This window comes from Phytophthora sojae, assembly GCF_000149755.1.
Source record: "Phytophthora sojae unplaced genomic scaffold PHYSOscaffold_14, whole genome shotgun sequence".
NCBI lineage: Eukaryota > Oomycota > Peronosporomycetes > Peronosporales > Peronosporaceae > Phytophthora > Phytophthora sojae.
In genome coordinates this window covers 497,373-516,722 of record NW_009258128.1, presented here as the reverse complement: position 1 = coordinate 516,722, position 19,350 = coordinate 497,373, and the positions used below count along the sequence as shown (strand labels likewise).

At 54.9% G+C, this 19,350-nt stretch overlaps 7 protein-coding genes across 7 annotated transcripts; 2 read left to right on the top strand and 5 right to left on the bottom strand.

Moving 5' to 3' along the window:
* Window positions 1-4,891: 4,891 nt before the first annotated feature.
* Window positions 4,892-5,684, bottom strand: PHYSODRAFT_319756 (hypothetical protein; the record flags this gene model as incomplete). The annotated part of the gene is made up of 2 exons (XM_009539827.1): window positions 4,892-5,402; window positions 5,464-5,684. 2 exons carry the CDS (start codon window positions 5,682-5,684, stop codon window positions 4,892-4,894), a joined length of 732 nt encoding a protein of 243 aa, XP_009538122.1.
* Window positions 5,685-8,162: 2,478 nt separating this feature from the next.
* On the bottom strand, window positions 8,163-9,961 carry PHYSODRAFT_566039 (hypothetical protein; the record flags this gene model as incomplete). Its single annotated transcript, XM_009539826.1, has 3 exons — window positions 8,163-8,841; window positions 8,912-9,347; window positions 9,406-9,961. The coding sequence occupies 3 exons, from the start codon at window positions 9,959-9,961 to the stop codon at window positions 8,163-8,165; spliced, it is 1,671 nt and encodes a 556-aa protein (XP_009538121.1).
* A 688-nt stretch (window positions 9,962-10,649) lies between these two features.
* Window positions 10,650-11,909, top strand: PHYSODRAFT_341509 (hypothetical protein; the record flags this gene model as incomplete). The annotated part of the gene is made up of 1 exon (XM_009539825.1): window positions 10,650-11,909. One exon carries the CDS (start codon window positions 10,650-10,652, stop codon window positions 11,907-11,909), a length of 1,260 nt encoding a protein of 419 aa, XP_009538120.1.
* Window positions 11,910-12,012: 103 nt separating this feature from the next.
* PHYSODRAFT_319754 (hypothetical protein) lies at window positions 12,013-14,238 on the bottom strand (the record flags this gene model as incomplete). Its single annotated transcript, XM_009539824.1, has 2 exons — window positions 12,013-12,773; window positions 13,152-14,238. The coding sequence occupies 2 exons, from the start codon at window positions 14,236-14,238 to the stop codon at window positions 12,013-12,015; spliced, it is 1,848 nt and encodes a 615-aa protein (XP_009538119.1).
* A 943-nt stretch (window positions 14,239-15,181) lies between these two features.
* Window positions 15,182-15,721, top strand: PHYSODRAFT_532411 (hypothetical protein; the record flags this gene model as incomplete). The annotated part of the gene is made up of 1 exon (XM_009539823.1): window positions 15,182-15,721. The coding sequence occupies one exon, from the start codon at window positions 15,182-15,184 to the stop codon at window positions 15,719-15,721; it is 540 nt and encodes a 179-aa protein (XP_009538118.1).
* A 583-nt stretch (window positions 15,722-16,304) lies between these two features.
* Window positions 16,305-16,511, bottom strand: PHYSODRAFT_415657 (hypothetical protein; the record flags this gene model as incomplete). The annotated part of the gene is made up of 1 exon (XM_009539822.1): window positions 16,305-16,511. A coding segment is annotated over one exon (207 nt), but the record flags the coding sequence as incomplete, so codon positions are not given.
* Window positions 16,512-17,100: 589 nt separating this feature from the next.
* PHYSODRAFT_532125 (homeobox and AraC-type helix-turn-helix domain-containing protein) lies at window positions 17,101-18,720 on the bottom strand (the record flags this gene model as incomplete). Its single annotated transcript, XM_009539821.1, has 2 exons — window positions 17,101-18,164; window positions 18,246-18,720. The coding sequence occupies 2 exons, from the start codon at window positions 18,718-18,720 to the stop codon at window positions 17,101-17,103; spliced, it is 1,539 nt and encodes a 512-aa protein (XP_009538116.1).
* Window positions 18,721-19,350: the final 630 nt, after the last annotated feature.

Genomic DNA, 19,350 nt, shown 5'->3' with positions numbered 1-19,350 from the left:
AGCTGACACGGCGGGCATACGGACTGTCCGTGGAGTGACTCCAACCATTGCTGCACGCATTGCGGGCGTAGGAACGGTGGCATTGGCCACAGAAGTCGGTGGTGAACAAGTTGTAATGTTTCTGGACGATGTGTTTTTCATCCCTGGAGCTGAGTATGGATTGTTTTCACCGGGACTGGCGTACGCTCAAGGATTTGAGTTTGACTATGACATTGCAACTCGAAGCTTCGTCGTCTTAAGAGAGGGGAGAGTAGTGGCTGTCGCTACTCCGCAGGAATCTACTTGGGGGTTCCAGGTGATTGGCCCTGGTGAGCGAGAGCAATTCACCCCTCAGGATCGTGCCCTGTGCAACTACACTGCTGCAGAGGGAGTCGGCTCACTGGCACTTTGGCACGAGCGTCTGTGCCACACTTGTCCACAATATTTGAAGACCATGGTGGACAAAGGCCTAGTGCGTGGGATGCTGCTGACTCAGCGGAAAGAGGACACATGCGATGCATGTCATCTGGGCAACCAGAAGAGGAAGACGTACAGGAAGAATTTGGATCGGGCAACCAAGGAGCCGAACGAGGTTGTGTACGCTGACCTCTTAATCCACTGCGGTACACGGTATGAGGCCGTGCTGATCATTATGGACGGATACTCTCGTTTCGTCACGGTACACCTGCTTAGTGACAAGCAAAGTCCTGTGATCAACAGACTCATGAAGGAGTATGTTCTTTGGGCCGAGCGGCACGCGGGTCGTAATGTCACGGGTGTGTTGTACAAAGTGCAGCAAGTGCTGACGGATAAGGGCGGGGAGTTTTTCAACGATGAAATGACAACCTGGTACGATTCGCAAGGGATTGAACATGTGAAAGTCTGCCCTAAATCCTCACAACTCAACTTGTGCGAGCGGACTCATCAGTCGCTGGAGGGCATGGCGAAGGCGACGACGGCGCAAGCAGGCTTCCCCCGGAGCCTATGGCCGGAAGCACTGCGAAACGCGGTGTACGTGAAGAATCGTGTGTACACTAAGGGCACAGGCGGTGTTCCTTACGAGATGATGTTTGGGATTCGGCCGGACGTGCACCATACCCGGAAGTTTGGTGCACTGGCTTATGTACACGTGCCGGTGTCTCCTCAGCGGAAGAAGCACCACAATAACGCTCGAATTGGCTTTGGGCTCGGGTATGCAGTAGACCTGATCGGATGTAAGGTCTATTTTCCTGACGAGCACACTGCTAAGTTTGTTCCTGATCTGAGAGTGGCTGAGGACGTCATGTACCGTGATCGCTACGAAGTGGACGTGGATGACGAGGACTTGGAGTCGCTGCAATTCGTCAGACGCACGGTGACCGACGCCAGTGACACCGACGGAAGTGATATTGGTGATGCCGATCAGGCTTCAAATACGAACATGGCTACACGGGCGAGTACAGTAGTGGCGGGACTAGAGCAAAGCGGTGAAATGCAGTCTACGTTTGAGGACGCCGTTGACGAGAATGTTATTCTCGAGGCGGGAGATGAAAGCCAAGCTGTTGTTGATGGAGAGTCAGTGAATGAAGAGCAGCAGGACAATAGTGGTGGTACCGACGAGACTGGCGGCACTGGCGAGCGCCTCGATGGAGGCAAGTGTGGAATTCGTACGCTTGCGACTCCTGCGAACGATGATGAGAAAGTCACTGACAGCGGTGAGGACGCTGCTGAAGAAGACGACGGTGCTGCTGGGGGTGACGACGCCGTCTCGGTAACCGGAACGTGTGGGTCATCGCTGGTAGGAGGAGCGCATAGTGATGCTGAGGAAGAGGAAGATGATGAAATTCTCAATGGTGATGATGTTACTGTGGCAAGTGTCTTGGCTCCGGACGAGCACGAGGGAGATGCAAACCCATCGCGCACTCAGTCACTGCAAGAGGACTTGGGTGAGACCGAATCGGTCAAGAGGGTGCATTCGAGTGGTCATGCAGCGGCTGGCGAGATTATTGACGCTAGTGTGATGTTCCCACCGACCCTGACGATGAATATCGGGAAGCGGTCGCATCGTGACGAAACTCCGTCGGACGAGGTGCGCGTCGAGCGAGATGCAGCAAAGACAGATGTGAAGAAGACACGCACCGGTCTTCGCGAGTACGACGAGCGTCGCCGTCCCAGCTACTTGAAGAACTATGTGATGAACGCTGCGCTCAATACCTCGCGTATTCTGGACAAGAATGGACGACCCATAAGAGCAAGTAATGTGAAGATTTTTCGGAACCACCGTGAGATGATGCGTTCTAAGTGGCGAGAGTTCTTTCTGATGGGCGAAATGGAGGAGATTGCAGCGCTGAAAGCCAAAGGTGTTATCATGGAGATTCCTGGCGAAGAGATGCCTGAGGATGCACTGCTGGTGAATACGATGTGGGTGTATGACTTGAAGACGGACCACCAAGGATATGTGATCCGCTTCAAGGCTCGCATTGTTGCACTGGGCAATTACCAGCGACCCGGGATTGACTTTCGTGAGACGTTCGCCCCCGTTGCTAGGATGTCGTCATTTCGACTGCTGCTGGCGATAGCAGCGGAGCTGGGACTGAATGTGTTTGGTGGAGATATAAACACCGCATACTTGAATGCTCGTCTGAGTATTCGGCAGTACCTACGATCGATCGATGGCTATCCCTGTAAAGTGAATGGGCATGTGTACGTGGTACTGAAAGCATTGTATGGACTGCGGCAGTCAGGTCGCGAGTGGAATACGGAACTGAACCAGTGGTTTCTGGGTCACGGGTACCTGCGATCTCTGACGGAGCCGTGTCTGTACTATCGTTTCGAGGGTGAGACGATTGCGTACGTGCTAGTCTACGTCGACGATATTCTCGTAGCGACAAACGACGAGCCGTACAAGGAGCGCTTGTTCAAGGAACTGAACGAAGCGTATGGGATCAAGGACCAAGGGCAGCTGGCGCAGTACTTGGGCGTTGAGGTCGAGCAGACCACGGAGCGGATTACAATTCGACAGGAGAAGTACGCAAATGAGATTTTGAATAAGTTTGGCTACAGTGAGGCTCATGCTGTTGGGAATCCCATGGAGGTGAATGTGCGTCTGGCGCCGAGCAGTGATGAAGTGGTGGCGGATACAAGCTTCCCTTACCGTGAGGCAGTCGGGATGCTCATGTACTTGGCCACCAGTACGAGACCGGATTTGGCTTTTGGGGTAGGACAGCTGAGTTGCTTTGTGGCAAAGCCGACCACAAAGCATGTGAGCACTTTGAAGCGGGTGCTGAGATATCTAGCTGGCACACGCAACTATGGGATCACCTACTCGAGAGGGCAGAAAGTTTCGAGCGAAGAGGTGCTGGAAGGATATTGCGATAGTGATTGGGCAAATGATCCTGAGCAACGCAAGAGCACTACGGGGTTTGTGTTTACCCTGGCTGGCGGTGCCATTGCGTGGATGTCACGACGACAAATCGATCATTGCCTTGTCCACGGCAGAGGCCGAGTATGTAGCGGCTTGTGAAGCAAGTATGGAGGCGGTTGCAGAGAGTAATATCTTGCAGGAGATCCTACCTCATCACACTATCCGGCTACGGATTGGGGTGGACAACCAAGCAGCTCACGTGATGGCTACAAGCCCGACCGACCGCCGCCGCACGCGGCACATTGAGCTACGTTGGCACTATGTGCGGGAGCAAGTGCAGAAAGGAGCTATTGAGCTGCACAAGGTGAAGGGTGAGCAGAACCCTGCCGACACGTTCACTAAGCCTCTTGACAAGAAGAGACAAGGCGTTGCTGTTGCTGGCCGGTGTTGGAAGCGTGCAATAGGCGAAGAGTGCTCTTCGAGGAGGGCGTGTTGGAATGCATATCTGAGACCTGGTCATGGCAGTTGAGACGAAAGCTGAGAAGCAGAGAAAAGCAGGTCGTTGTATGGGAACGGGTAGGAACCCGTGAGTGTTGGTAGGAGCTCAGGCAGTGAGCAGCTAACGCTCCATCAATTCAGTCTTCATTTTATCCTTCGTAGGCACAAGGTGCTCGGAACCGGTGCAGGTTCCATTAGAGCGGAGGCAAGATCGATGAGCAGGGTACGCACCAGGAGCTGCTGCAGCTAAACGGCATGTATGCCAACTTGGTGAAGTCGGCGACTGCGTAGATTCGAACTTGAATAAATAAATGCATAGAATTATTAATACATCGACAATACGTGGGCACACTAGTGAACCTTTGCATATGCCTGGGACCAACACGATAACGTTGCTGCCGCATTCGTACTGCTGCATTCGCTCGGGGTTCAGTTAGACCACGCTATTCTGTCCCCGCGACGAAATAGAACCCTTGAGCCAGCAGCAACAAGTTCACAGTCCAAATTTACGCAAGTGGGTGCAGTTCAATTGGTAAATTATCTAAGCGCTGAAGGTGCTTCGTGTATCTCCACGATCCGTAAAGCTAAATGAATCCTCCGAAATCGAAAAATATCGTCATGGCGTCCAGGGGTTATTGCATCGTCCAATAGCCCCCACGTCGGCCGGTTACTATCCGTACTTTCGTTCGACTGCACCAGCCTCTGCTCATTCTGCTGCCACGCGATTTTCGCCACACTTTGCTGACGAACGAAAGTGAGACAAGACTGACACACAACTACGTGCACACTACGCGTCGGCGGTCCCTTGCGGTGGCCAGTAAGGACTTTGAACGATCTTTTCACCCGGCATTTCGAGCACAGCAACGCCGCACATACTGCACACGAGTTATTCGCACTTGGTAGACCATCTCCACTGCGGCTTAGGCGTCGGAGCTTGTCCTTGCAGACTCCACAGAACGACAGATCCGTCCACGTACCCGAGACCGCTCTCTTCTGACTATTGCTCGGAGTCTTCATAGTGTTCAGGATGCACCACTGCAGCTTCTTCTCCTCCGACAGCCTCGGCGCCTCTCAAAAGCCCAGCACTCCAATCCACATGGCGTTCATCACGATCGTATCCAGAATATGCCCCATAGTCTCCACGTACATCTGGATATACACATCAACAGTTCCGTCCTGCAGCTCTCGGTATAGCGCGCCGTACATCAACTTGCCTCGAGTCATGGGCTTCCGAAGCTCAGGTAACTGCGGCAACTGAGCTGGCTGTATTAAATCATACCCAATCCGGTCTCCATTGGCACGCGTGATAATCCCCGACGCCGACAATATCACAAAGTCTCTGGGCCGCACGAGCATACTCAGCGGCCAGCCCTGCTCGCCCACCATCCACATCACGCTGAGACTCTGAAAAGGGTCCTCTTCCATGGGGCCCGACAGTTTCGCTAACGTGGCACCGCTCACGTCATGCGACGCAATGGACGCAGCTCGAACGCGCATGTCCCCGAACGTCTGCACCGTCAATCCGAACATGACGTCATCCAAGCTGGCCTGGATGTTCCCCACAGCGAGTAGCAGCAGGATTCTCCCAGTTATCTCCGGGCATGTGGAGGTCTCTGCGTCCACCGTGGTCCCGCTCCGAATACAGCGACGCGTTCTCCTGTGTCTTGTGGCGCTTCCAGCGCGTACTATCGAGGTTGGAATGGTGGCGCGGCGTCCCGTGGGGGGTGGCATCCCGCTCGTCGTAGCTGCGCAGCGTTCGGTCCAGCAGCCGCAGCGTCAGCTCTTGACATCGCTCCTGCTCCTCGTACGTCAGTTGCAGCGGCTGGAACGGAATTCCACCGCGATAGCCTTCGCCCGCGTTCATGTTGCTGCTGCTGCGTCTATTGTGGAATGGAATGGTCGGTGGTCGAATGAGCGAAGCGGTCTGTCAGCCCCACGCTAAGAGAATACTGTATCTTAGGCAAGACCGTCTGGTGGCGGATCTGCCACCGAAAATCGCACCTGGCGAGTGCAGCTGGATCTTGAGGGACCGGATACTGCTCGCCAACTGTCGTGTGGGTCCTCACTTCAACGAAGCTGGGAGTGCATAACCGCGGCTAGTTGGCAACGTGTCCATGCGAAAGTGTACCACAGTACCATGTACCCGACATGATCCTGATCTCCTTCAAGGCTCCTTGACGATGCGTGCTTCGACCACTTTCACGCAATCCAAGCTTTCGTGCCCAAGAGGCAACGCCCTGGCCATTATCGACGGCATGCGCATCAAGCGGGTGCCACGGAATTGACTGAAAAACCAGCACTAAAGACGAAATAAATGTTGCGACTTGGTAATTTAACGGCTGGGTAAGGTTTTAAACAGGTCTTATGCAGGTCTGGTCCTGTTTTGGTCCTACATCTAAACGAGACCGAACAGAAAATCGTTATGATTTCGCTACCGGTCCCGTTTGGATGGCGAGACCCAAATGATATCACTACGAAACAAGCCATTTTTAGACCCCCTTCACTCTGATACAAAATATCGTGATAGATGATAGAGGGCATTTGCTATTGAAGTAATGCTGGAGATTACAACACAAATGTCTGAAATGTGCGAGCGAGCGTCTTGCTGATGTCGATCGCTGGATCGTCGACACTGCTCGGACTGTGCGGTGTTGCTAGACTTCCTAAATGAGCTTCCACGAACTCAGGCGTCCTCGTGCCTGAATCTACTGCTATCTTCGTGCATGTATTCTTGTCTGCATGTACCACTGATCCTTGGTACTTGGTACTTGAAGTACTTGATTGTATTCTGCCTCTGCAGGAAATTAGAGTATCCTTAATCCCTTCACGGCAATCCGTTGCATTCTGCTTGCTTCGCCCGAATACTTGCCATTTACTTCAATAGGACATCGTAGGGGGCAATCGAGGAGTTCAGTTTGGATATGAGCCGAGGCTTGAACTGCACGGCAAATCAGGGCTGTGAAGACTAGCCCCCTTGATAGACGGCTCATGCTAAGGTAATGTTCGATAGTCCCCTTGCTTTGTCGTGGTTGCTTTTCCGTGTTGGCACTAGAATTCGAGTTTGCTTGACTGCTTGTTTGGTGCTGTTCACTGCGAGGCTGATGGCTGCAAACGGACCGGTCTGAGTAGTGGTTGTTTAGCTGCAATATGTCGACTGTTGTATGGTCAAGTTGGCCGTTGATATCCGTGGTAATGATGAGCTTAGTCCCCAAATAAAAGACAGTCTCGACACTGACGCGAATCTTGTGAAGGCGCACTTCCACCTAGCTTTTGGTGACCGTGCTATTGATAAGATGCTGATGTGCTGCTTGAAGGCGCTGTTAGAGCTGGGTCTGACTTCACGCTGGTGTGGCGAGTATTCGGACGAAGCAAGCGGAACCAGTGAAGAGAAGCATAGGTGGAAGGCTACTGGGGTTTCCTGTAGAGGCAGAGTACAACAGCAGACAGCAGTAGCGAGAGTTCGTTTTAGGAAAAGTAGCGGTAGCACACAGACACAGCGACCAGCGCTAGTGATCGAGCGATCGACATACAGCAGGGCGCTAGCTCGCAACTCGCCCACCACATTCCATTGGGCCAGTCTCTCACACCCCTGCTTCGCAGAGCACTTCAAGCCTCTGCCCCTACTCAAAATATACTTCTCGATTGCCCCCTTTGATGCAGCAAATGAAGGAAAACCACAATTGGTCTGGCCTATATGCATATAGTGGTAGCTGAGGGGCCGAAGATCGACGTCGACTTCTTCTCGTATGCTTTGGCTGCTGTTGGCTGACGTTCGGCCTGGTGAGAGTGGATGGTATCCTGTGAAGCTTGCTGACCAAGATTTGGCACCATTTGGACGCTTCGCTTGCGTTGGGATGCGCTGGTTGGGCCCATGGCGACTGCGCTGCGGCCTCATGTGAGTCGCCTGTAAGACGGTGTTGGTACCGTGGAGAGACTGTTGGTGCTGACGGATCCGCCGAGTGTGAACTCTATCGTTTGGCTGAATCATTAACACGCGGGGGCAGGGGTGTTCATCAAGTCGGACGACCCGGGCAGCTAGAGTACAAGCCGGGTTAGCATAACTTACAGTTAACCGTTGACAGCAGAGGTTGGTTTTGTCCAGTATGGTTTTTCATGCAATATCCCCTTTAATACATAATACATCTATTTTCCGTTTGCATATTTGATTATAGAGTTTTTCCAAAACCCGGTTTTGTGTAGGGTCCTTTTTATGTCCCATTTGGAGGCTAATTTTTTTTTCGGTCTTGTTTTGGTCCTACGGACCAAAAAAGACCAGACCTGCATAAGACCTGTTTAAAAATCTTCCAACGGCTGGTGGTGCTCTGCTGCCCGCAGTCTACCGTCAAGACTCGACCCGCAAGAGATTGATACGCTCAGGATCCCCCACTGCAATGTCCTCCTCCGGCGGTACCCACGAGTTGCGCATCTCGCGGGCAAATAGTCGAAGCTGGATCATGCGCTGCGCGAAGAACTTGGTGTCTTCGTGGTACTGCCGTCGAGCTTTCTCCGCCATAGCCTCGCGCTTCGCCGGGCTGGTGTGCTTCAGAACGTACTGCACGGATTCACAGAGATCTTCGGCTGAAAACTTGGCCACGAGTCCATCGACGGATCGGAGCCCGTGCGTGCCTTGGTACGCGCCTCCGAGCAGCATATCCGGATGGGCCTCGCGCTTAGTCTTGACTAGAACGCCCATGTCCTTGGACGAGATGAGCTCATTCATCGGATGAGCGTCCGTGGTGATGATCACGCCGCCAGACGCTCTCGCTTGGTCGATATAGTGGCCGTAGCCCTCTTGGGTGCTTGGGCACAAGAAAAATGACGTTTCGGCCAATACCTGCCCGAAACCCACGGCGTCCATACGCTTGCGAATGAGATTTACGTTAGACGCCTCCAGAATCGCGTCATCGTACGTGGCTTCGAATTTCCCCCCGTAGATGTCTTCGTGGATATATAGATCCAAAGGCGGGAAGTTAGGATGTGACAACCAGCAGTCGAGTACCTGCTCGGTGCCTTTGTACGGACTGCACCAACAAGACACAAAGGTAACAGTCAGATATTGCACCAACCATACAGAGTATCCAGAGCACGTACCTGGAGCCAGCCGTGTGTGTGAATCGTACTTTTGCAAAGTTTTTCCGTCGCACATTCTCCTCTCCGAGCATCTCAACAGCGTGGGCTGCTGAGTCGGACGACGTGAACCTGGTGTAGAAGACCTTGGCGTCGCGTGGGTTCCCCTCCTGCGCGTACCAGGCCTTCACGCGCTGGTCACAAGCCAGCGTCCTGCAGATGACCGCGTCCACGCTCCAATACTCCTGCGCCGTGAGCTCGCGCATCTCAATGTTCGGCATGATGTACACCGGCTTGGAGCGCGGCCACTCGGACCGGTCCGGACGCGAGTCCCAGTAGTGGTTGAAGAACAGCATCGGCGTCAGCGGACACAGCTCGTAGTACATGACGCTGCGGTTTGTCTCCGGGTCGAAGAAATGGTCCTCCAGCGCCCACAGCGGCAGCAACCTCGAGTGCAGGACTGCCACCACAGATAGTCAGTACCTATAGCGTACAACACACTCCGACACAGCTCCTACATTTGGTAAATGCGACTGCGTCTTCGCAGTATCCGAGTCCTCGGATGCCGTCGGGCAGGTAGATGTCCACGTCTGGGCACTGCTTGAGTTGCTCGATGACTCGTGGGTCTCCTCTCTCCAGCACCTTAGCCTCTGGCCTCCTCTCCTGCCCATCATACTCCGGCGCGCCGTGCTGCCACGGGATGATGGCCTGCTTCTTGGCCATACAAGCCGCATGCAGCCAGCTCAGGTGTTCGCGCTCCTGCACGGGCACGTCGCTGCTCTCGTCCGTCATCCAGCGCGGCACCTGAATCTTGGCGAACTCGGCGTCCTCCAGGTCCGGCGGCGACAGCGCGAACCGCTGCGAGTCCCCGGGCACCTCCACGAGCCGGCGGTGGCTCGAGAACTGCGCGTGACGGAACAGGAACAGCTCGAGCAGCAGGAAGCCGCCCGCGTAGAGCAGCAGCAGCGGCCCGAGCCGCCACGAGGAGCGGCGGTGGCTGGAGGACAGCCGCGCCGGTGGAGCGGACGGCAGCGGCGACGCCTTGAGCGTCACGGAGCGCAGCTCGCGCTTCATCGTGTGTGGTCACGGGCGGCGATTGAAGAATGCCAAGCCTGGTCTAAAGTTTAGTTTAGACTCTAAACTGAAGGAAGGGGGAGATGGGTTGACCAATCGCAATGTTTCGTAGTTGTGAGTAATATGGGTGCCGAACGACCCCAAAGTATCCATTTCCAATTTTCGAACGGCAAAGGCGCTCTGAGTTGCCGGCAAGTTGCCGTGTTGCTGGCCTGGCAACAGACTGGCTGGCACTGCAACAGATGCAGGAAGCTGGCTTGGCATCGTTTGAGAGCCGAAGGTTGGTAGTCGGCGTTGCTCTGCGGGAGCCTTTACGGCACCTTCCAGCTTGGTTTTAGGACATGGCACTGCATTAATGGCAAGAAGTTCTTGTCTCCCCTCTAGCCTAGCAGCAGATAGAAGTCTCTACGACAAGATTGTAGCGTCCTCGTTGCTGCGTCTGCGCATTAGGCGGCCTTCATCGCTATAAGTTGAGGGTGCAGTTCAACTTCAACCTGTGCTTTACAGTCATGTGACGCAAATTGTGCAGGTTTCCTGCTGACAAAGATGTCCACCGACAATGGCAGATGGACGTCAGCACGTTGGTGGAGAAGCTTCTCGGCTCCTGGCAAGTCAATGAAGACGAATCTTGACGAACGAATCAGCTCCTCTCTAGGTCACTCATCAAACCATCCAATCCAACGATTTGATGTGCATCAATTGCAGCTCCCGGTCTCACTTCGAAGTCTCCCGATTCCGCCAGCTCTCGAGCTCTGGAGCCGCTCCCAATAGCCGCCATGGCGTGGCGGCTATTGGGATCATCCAGCGGCTGGGGCTGCGTGTGCCTCTGTTCCAAGCCCCGATGGCCGGCGCACAAGCCAGTGAACTCGCCATTGCAGTGGCGCGTGGTGGAGGTCTCGGCGCCATCCCGTGTGCTCTGCTGTCTCCTGATGCTGTACGCGAGCACGTGCAGCGCTTCCGAGCCGCTGCGACGGCGCATATCAACCTCAACTTCTTCTGCCACTCGCTGCCTGCTGCCAACCCCGAGGCGGACAAGCAGTGGCAAGATATCCTTGCTCCATATTACGAAGAGTACGGCGTGGGCCTCACTCACTTGACAGCGCAGGGGGCGCAACGGATGCCATTCGACGAAAAGAGTCTCGATATCGTGCGGGAGCTCAAGCCTGAAGTCGTCAGCTTCCACTTCGGCCTGCCGGCTCCACACATGCTGCAAGGTGTCAAGGACACGGGCGCCTTCGTGATCTCGTCCGCCACCACTGTGCGCGAAGCTGTGTGGCTTGAGGAGCGAGGCTGCGACGCTATCATTGCGCAGGGGGCTGAGGCAGGAGGCCATCGGGCTGTGTTCCTACCCAGGGAGGGTAGCAAGCCTAGCACCTCGGGTGAGCAGTACCGCAACAGCTCCATGGACTTCCCGCGGCAAATTGGGACGATGTCGTTGGTCCCGCAGATCGTGGACGCTGTGAAGCTCCCAGTGATTGCAACGGGAGGAATCGGCGACGCTCGAGGGGTTCTGGCTGCTAGTGCACTTGGTGCAGCTGCAGTGCAAATGGGCACCGTCTTCCTGCTCGCCGATGAGACCAAGACGTCGGCTTTGCATCGCAAAATGTTGAAGCGGGCTGCGACTGCAACGGGGGAAGACGCTCTGGAGACGGCCATCACCAACATTTTCTCCGGCCGGCCAGCTCGAGGATTCGTGACGCGCGTTATGCGAGAGCTGAGACCCATGTGTGCTGCAGCGCCAGAGTTCCCCACGGCTGGAGCACCTCTCGGTGCGCTCAAGAAGGCTGCTGAGGCAAATGGAGACACGGCCTTCTCGTCCTTGTGGTCGGGTCAGTCTCCTGGCTTTGCGAAGGAGAAGTCCGCCGAGATCATTGTGCGCTCAATTATCCAGCAGCTGGACGCATTGGTGACGCCAACGTGTACCGAGGAAACTCGCAGCTCGCTGTAGTTGGAATTGACATCAATTTCAACAACTTGTTGGGATAATACATGAAAATACATGTTGACAAGCAATAGTTACTACAGTGATCGCCATACAATACTGTACTTACTCACCCTTTCAGGAACCATGGCTTGTTGGTAGGCTGTGAAGCAGGAAGATTGCTACCGCTCCCGTGTTGCAAGGAAGCGCCGACAACTACACGTGAACTTGACGAAACATCAAGCTGTCGATGAGCAGCGGTTAGTCCTCGTTTAACCCGCTTCAAAAATGGTTCTCCGTCTGGAATGTCCGAGTTTCTAGGACGCTTTTCTGGTTTTCGGGGCCTGCTGGTATTGCTGCGCGTTTCGTAAGTCCGACCCAGCTCATGCTGGCCCATCACGTCGTGGAACAAGTCGTTGTTTTCTCGAATCAATTGCTCACGCTCTTCGTCAAGCCGGCGCCACTGAACCGCAGTTTCTTCAGGTGTTCCAAATACACCAGTTTGTTCCTGCAGTGCCGCTTGCCTCCGCTTATAACAGACGACTCGATAGGCAAACTCTCGCCTCGTTTGGTACAATTCGAGTTCCTCCTTTGACACTGTCATCGATTCATAGAGCTTCTCGAAGCGCTCGAGATCCTGCGCTTCCAGTTGAGCCTTTTCGGCTTCAATACTCCTCCTTCTGTTGCCAAAATGCCTCGATTCGCGTCGAGTTTGAGCTGCGGCCTCTTTCTCGTTCAAATCTGCTTCACGAAGCTTTAACTTGTGCACTCTTCGCTCGAACTCATCATGAAAGTGGCGAAATGTCGCGGGTTTCTTGTTCGTGTTGTGCTGAGTGGCAGTCACTCCCACTTGAGCTCTGACGCGTGGGTCCTTTGGACTCCTCTTTGTGGCTGGGCCAGCGGTGGGGCTCGCCAAAACGTCGCCAGCGGGTCTTGGTTGAGTCGACTCTGATTTTCTAGCACCACGCTCGTCATAGCGTCGAATCGCTGACTCTCCATCTTTCACATCGTGCCGACTGTCGGTTGAAGCTCTTGGGCGTTGTGCGCGCTCACTGTTTTGACGGTGGTATCCTTCAATTTCCCGATCATTACGCTGGTTTCCGTGACTTGTGCTCGGACGCCGCGAATCCAAATCTGTTTTGGTGGCATCTTGCTGCTCATGCCTCCCTCCACCATGCCGCTCCCTGTCTCGACCACGACTTCTACTCCTCCGCTCGTATCGCAAATATCGTGGAGGACTGCGAGATCGTTCGTCTCGGGAACTATCACCAGAGCGATGGCGTCGTGATCGTGGACTAGCAGTAGATCGATATGGCGATCTCGATCTCTCGTTCTCTTCACGTCGTCTAGATCTTGGACTTCGACGCCGCGCCTGCGACTTGCTCCGATCTGTCCGATTCGAACCCTCGGTTGGATGTTTCGATGGAGATCTGCTATGGCGTCTTGGCTGGGACTTCCTGTATTCAGTTGATCGAGTCGATATCGACTTATCTTGTGGCTCGCTGTGCTCTGTGCAGCGACTGGAGGAAACTTCCGCCTGTGACGTGTTGCTGGTTTTCGGACTTGCCTTCTGACTAGACGGTTGACCGCCCGTGGCTTTCCACGTCGACCGAGCTACTGACAGCCCTCTCTCCAATTCGCTCGGCGCTCCGACCACCTTCGTCGGTGGCCTTCTGAGCCCCACAACCACTGGATTCGCCACGGAAGCAGGTGGTGTCAGCGCTTTCACGCTCTTCAGCGAAACGATCTTCGGCTTCATCTTTACCTTCACCTCCGCACTTGTACTCACCGTGCATACCACCGCCTTGCTCTGCCGTTGGACCTCCGGACGCGAATCCTCCTCCACCTGCTCCTGCTCCTGCTCCTGCTCCTGCTCCTGCTCCTGCTCCTGCTCGTGATCCTGCTCATTACCGGCCAGCGTGTCCGCCGTCAGCGCCTCTTCTTTCTGAGCCTTGCTCATCTCGCGCTCGAATCGGCTGGCCATGGCCAGCGCGCGCTCCACTGCGTCGTCGTATGCAGCAGCACTTGCCGCGCCATGGCTCCACTCGCTGCCCTGGGGAAGTGCAATGCCCTCGGAATTCTCCGACGCTGACCTGTAGTCGCTAAACTCTTGCTTAATGACAACTTTGTCGGCTTCTGACTGGATGGGAGCCACCGGCGCGTCCAGTTCGTGTGCCCACGCGTTGGCCGCGAGCTCCTCCGCCTCCTCCGCCGGGTCGAAGTAGTACTCGCTCTCGGTAGAGCTGCCGTCGTCGTAGGGCGGCGCAAGATCCGCCGTCGCCATGGTCGCGGTCGCAGCTCTCAATGTATGGCCGTTTGCAGTGCAGTGCAACGTTTCTAAGCCGTGTAGTGACATTTCAATATATTTTATTGAAATGTCACTATTGAAATGTCAGAATACAAAGATCAAGTGAAGCTATTAGAAATGGAACGGTGCACGGTAAACTACCGCAGGTTGCGCCATGTGCTCGAACACCTGCTTGAAGCAAACGGCTTGTCGAGGAATATCACTAGCAACAATTCCTTACGCCACGTATTTGCAGTACATCGCACGATACATGTTTGCTGCAGAGCTCATATTTTCTCTCTGCCGGACCTCTCCGTCTGCATCGTGGGTCAATGGAGGTTACTACTATCAAGTGCCTTGTCAAGTACCCTCGAATATTTAAAAAAAAAAAAGTTGACAACCACTTGGTGCGATTGGTTGCACCGTGCGATACAGGAGATGGACTTAGGTACGTTTGTGTCGGCGCTCGTTACTGGGGTGCCGTTCTCGAAGCTCCGCCACGCCGACTTGGAGGGTGAAAGCTTCTGCAGGAAGGCTAACAAAAGGCGCGATCTAGTGGTGTTATCCTATTTTGCAGGCAGGTATCGACTGCAATCTACTTACCAGTGGTGGTAAGTTACCACCAGGGCAAGTTGGAGTGGACTCAGATCTGCATACGGATTGGGCGAATGCGTGCGTCCATCTACGATTGGCTAAAATCAAATATAAATCCATTGATTGGTACAAATAGAGGTGGACACCTTGACGCCGCTCATTCCCAAGCATCCAAGCAGCAATGCTGCGTCCCTCTTCACGCGTCGTGCGCCGCTGCTGCAGCGCTCGGCCGTCCCCAGCCCGCCGCCACTTCTCCAGCAGACCCGAAGGCTGGTTGGGTATCGACGACGAGTACCTGTCCATGCGGGGCTTGGCCATCGCCAGCCGCGTGCTCAACGGGATGACGGACTTCGTGCGCTACAGTCGCGCCAAGCCGCGCGTGTTCGTGTCGGGGGCGCCCGACGAGGTGCGCAGCTCCATGTACGTGCTGTCCCAGTTCCCGACCCACACGCGCGTGGATCTGCCCGAGTTTGTGCGCGGAGCGGAGCGCGCGGCCAATACAGTGCTCCACAGACTCTACGCGCAGGACCAGAGCGAGACCAAGCAGTTCCTGGAGCAGTTGGCGACGCCCGAGAGCGTTAAGGTGCTGCTACACAAGCCCTCGGCCCCTGTTGAGGGGGAGAGCAAGCTGGGACGGGCTGTGCTGGAGCAACTCAACGTCAACGTTGCGGCGCTGGAGGCCGTCGAGTACACCAGGGAGAGGGTTGAGGAGGAGGTCAAGGCCGAGTGGCTCACGCTGCGCGTGCAGTACGACGTGACGGAGCACCTGCTGATTTCGCCTGAAGGTGGAGACGGAATTGAGGACCGAAAGGCTATCAACACGAGGTTTGCGTGGACGTTTGAGGCCGATGTCACCAACCCGGAAGAACTACAGTGGGGCATCGTGGAAGCCACGCCGTTCGAAGAGAAGCCGGCAGTGCTCACGACGAACGCGGCACAGGCAGAAGAGAAGGACTGATGCGGGTACGTCTCGTAGTAGAAGGGCAGTAAGTATTGTGGTGGCTGTGCTCAAGACAATAGATCATGGTGTTTGACCCAGCTATCCTACGAGAGAAGGCGGTCGTGTTAATGGTCAACTAGGTTCGCCGTATGGACACTGCTGTGCAACAAATACTTACTCAGGTAGCATGCCTAGGCAATAGGGATAAGGGACGGCGGGACCTTCTCGATCTTCACCATGAAAGGGTTCTTCATCGGCAGCGCGAGAGATCGAACGTACGTGACCTCTTGGCCAGGCTGAACAGCGACGTGGAACCGACTCAGCAACCCTTTTTTTTAATAACGTTGAGGTGTATTGAGTTACTGGCCTTGTGGCCGAACTTCTAATCCCCCTTCCATCCTCAAGAGCAAGAGGAGTGGGTTTGATATGTACGATGTGCATGTCCCTATAAGCTAAGCCGTGGCTTCGCTTAGAGAGAAGAGGGCATGAGAATTTCTTGTCCTGTGTTCGTGTCTGCCCATTTCCTGTAGTCATTCGTCAAGAAGCTGAGAACGCCCGGGTATCGTCGTTCCACCAGGTCCCTATTCATGGGTTCATCCTGCTGACTTCGTCTGGAATCCATAGCGAGGTTCGCAAGACAATCTGCCATCTTGTTGTGGCAACGGTAGTGGTGTCTCCATGAAGCTACGCGCACCGAGTCTGCTAGGCGCCGTGCTCTGTCATAAATAGGCTGTAGCACCCGAGCTTTTGGCCGCCTGCGCTCCCGTATCATCCGTAAGACGAGTTGACTATCTCCTACTATGTGCACCTGTTTGAGTTTGCGCTTGTCCACGTGGTGTAGCAATCCGTTGAATTCTGCGAAATTGTTTGTACACGTAGGACGTAGCAGCGAATCAACCAGACGATTCGTGGTACCCCGCACTCGTCGACCTGGATGAGTACACTTCCACTTCCGCCTGGTCCAGGATTTCCACGCGATCCTCCATCGAAGAAGCCAACATAGTGCTCGGGCTGCGATGGACTCTCTCCCGGAGCTACGATGTCGTCTGAGTTTTGTTGGCGCAGACGCTTCCTCGTGTCCATGGCGCTGGCCCAGTCGCCCGCATTTTTCCTATCTTGCTCGTTGTTTCTGATGGACAACTGTGTCCATGTCATACCAACTACATTAACGTTAAATGTCGTGAGGTAAAACCAGAAGCCTCAAGACATGCCAGTGCCTGGTGCGATGTAGTAGTAATTAACGTGCAGGCTCCCCGGCCTCTGTAGTTACACGAATGTCTTATCGAGACACAATGTATCGTCATCCCTCTCTACCTATTCTCCGCAGCGTCGTCGCGTCTGCGGGATCTATAAAGCGGCCAGCAGGATTGATTTCCTCCCCATAATACGCAACTGAGCTATTTGGCGTCTTCCCCCTTGCGTAACCGAGGAGGCTCACCCCCGCGCACAAGCTCCCTCAGCTCGTTCATCTTGGACGCGAAGAAGTTCAAGTCGATGAAGTATTGTTTCTTGGCCTGGGCCGCCATTGCCTTGCGCTCGTTTGGGGTCATGGCCAAGACCTTCTCTACTGCAGCGCATACTTCAGGGCCACCTAGATCAGCCGTAAAACCCTCCACGCCTTTAAGACCGTGCTCTCCTTCGTATTTCCCGCCAAGCATCTGCTCCTTAAATGCCCAGCGCGAGACTGGAATCAGCACGCCCGATCTGGAGTTCAAAAACTCGTTCATCGGCGGCAGGTCAGTCGATACAATAACCGCGCCGCTCGCTCGCGCCTGGTTGATGTAGTGGCCGTACCCTTCTTGCAAGCTTGTGCACATGAAGAAGGCTGACTCAGCTATCATCTTGCCGAAGTCGTTTGCGCTGGCGCGGCCGAGGTGTAGCTTCACCTGTGAGCCTTTAATCTTGTCGCCGTAGAAGCCCTTGATGTTGCCGTTGTAGACGTCCTCTTGCATGTATATATGCAGCGGTGGGAAGTCTGGGCGCCCCAGCCAGCAATTGAGCACCGGCTTGGTTCCTTTCTGCACACTGGTGCCGACAGCATGGATAAACTGGACATCGGACCAATTCTTGGGCTTGATCGATTCTTCCCCCAGTCGATTCCTAGCCAATGCTGCAACATCCGACGACGTATGTCTCGTGTAGAGCACCTTCGTATTGCGCGGGTTGCCCTCCTGTTGGTACCAGAGCCGCACTCGGCGAGCGCAGATGGCCGTCTTGCACAGCACGACGTCCACTCCCCAGTAGTGTTCGGCCTTCAGCTCGTACATTTCAATATTCGGCATCAGGTACAGTGGTTTCGACGCCGGCCAGTCGGGCGAGTCCGGGATTCCATCCCAGTAGTGGTTGAAGAAGATCATAGGCGTCTTCGGGCACAGGTCGTGGTACGAGAACGTCTCGCCCGTCTTCTTGTCCACGTACTTCATCTCAATCGCCCACGCGGGCAGCAACCGCGACTCCAGAACTGCAACAGCCAAAACACAGCCTATTAGTACTAGCACTCCCTCCCCATCTGCACGCCTCTATCTTCTCTTCAACAACGCACATTTGGTGTAGGCGATGGAGTCCTCGCAGTATCCGTGGCCGCGGATGCCCAGCGGCAGGAAGATGTCCACGTCGGGGCACTGTCGCATCTTCTCCAGCAGATCCGGGTCGTCTCTGTCAATGAGCATGCTGGGCTTGGTCACCTCGCCGTTGAGTCCGTAGGTCCAGGGCACGACGCTGTCCTTGTGGGTGAGGCAGGCCTCGTGCAGCAGACTGAGGTGCACCAGGTCGGCCTCGTCCACGTTGTCCGCCAACGCGGACTGCAGGATCTCGTCCGGGTAGAACTCGTCGCCCTCCTCCATGGCCGCGTCCAGGTAGGCGGGCGGCAGGTCGTCGCTGCCGCGCAGCATGGAGAGCTCCAGTAGCAGCAGCAGCGCCGCCAGCCCCATGGTGGCCAGCAGGATCTGCGTCTGCGTGGGCATGCGGCCGTGCCTGGCCTGCGCATTGTAGACCTTGTGGAACTCCTTCTTCGCCATCGCGGCCGCTGCGTAGGTAGCTGTGCACGTCTCCGCTGTATTATAGTGTTGGCAGTTATGGGAGGTGGCGTATTGGAAAGATGATAGCATCTTGAGCAGTTTCTTGGAAGTTGAACAAAGTGATTGTATGATATCGTAACGGTTATGGCGCTGTCATTTGGATACGTGCGCTGGCCAATCCGCGGCCAAAGAGAAAAAGATACGGTACAGCGTACCACTCGTCCGTGTCTAATGAAATGCGGTGGATAAGAAATAATTGGCCGCAAGGAACAAGAATACATGTTCTGAAAAAAAATCCGCTCGAGTGCACCAAGACCAAGTTGAAGGTCAGAGTTGAGACCCGGGCGAAAGCTGAGACTAGGTACCTGAGAAAATTAGCAGAGCTGAGAGCTGCGGGTCGTTGCATGAGAAACGGGCTCAAGCCCGAGAGTAGTGGTAAGAGCTGGGAGGCTCAGCCATTCAATCTTTTTCCTTTTTCCTACTAGTGGTGGCTCCAGGCCGTACGGACCAACAAGTGCGCCATCCAAAAGGGTACTGAGCCCAAGCACCGACGGACTTCCGGCTGCACGCGGGTGATCCAAGATGGCGGAGCCGCTGAAGTACACTAGCGAAGGAGTTCCAAAGAACTGG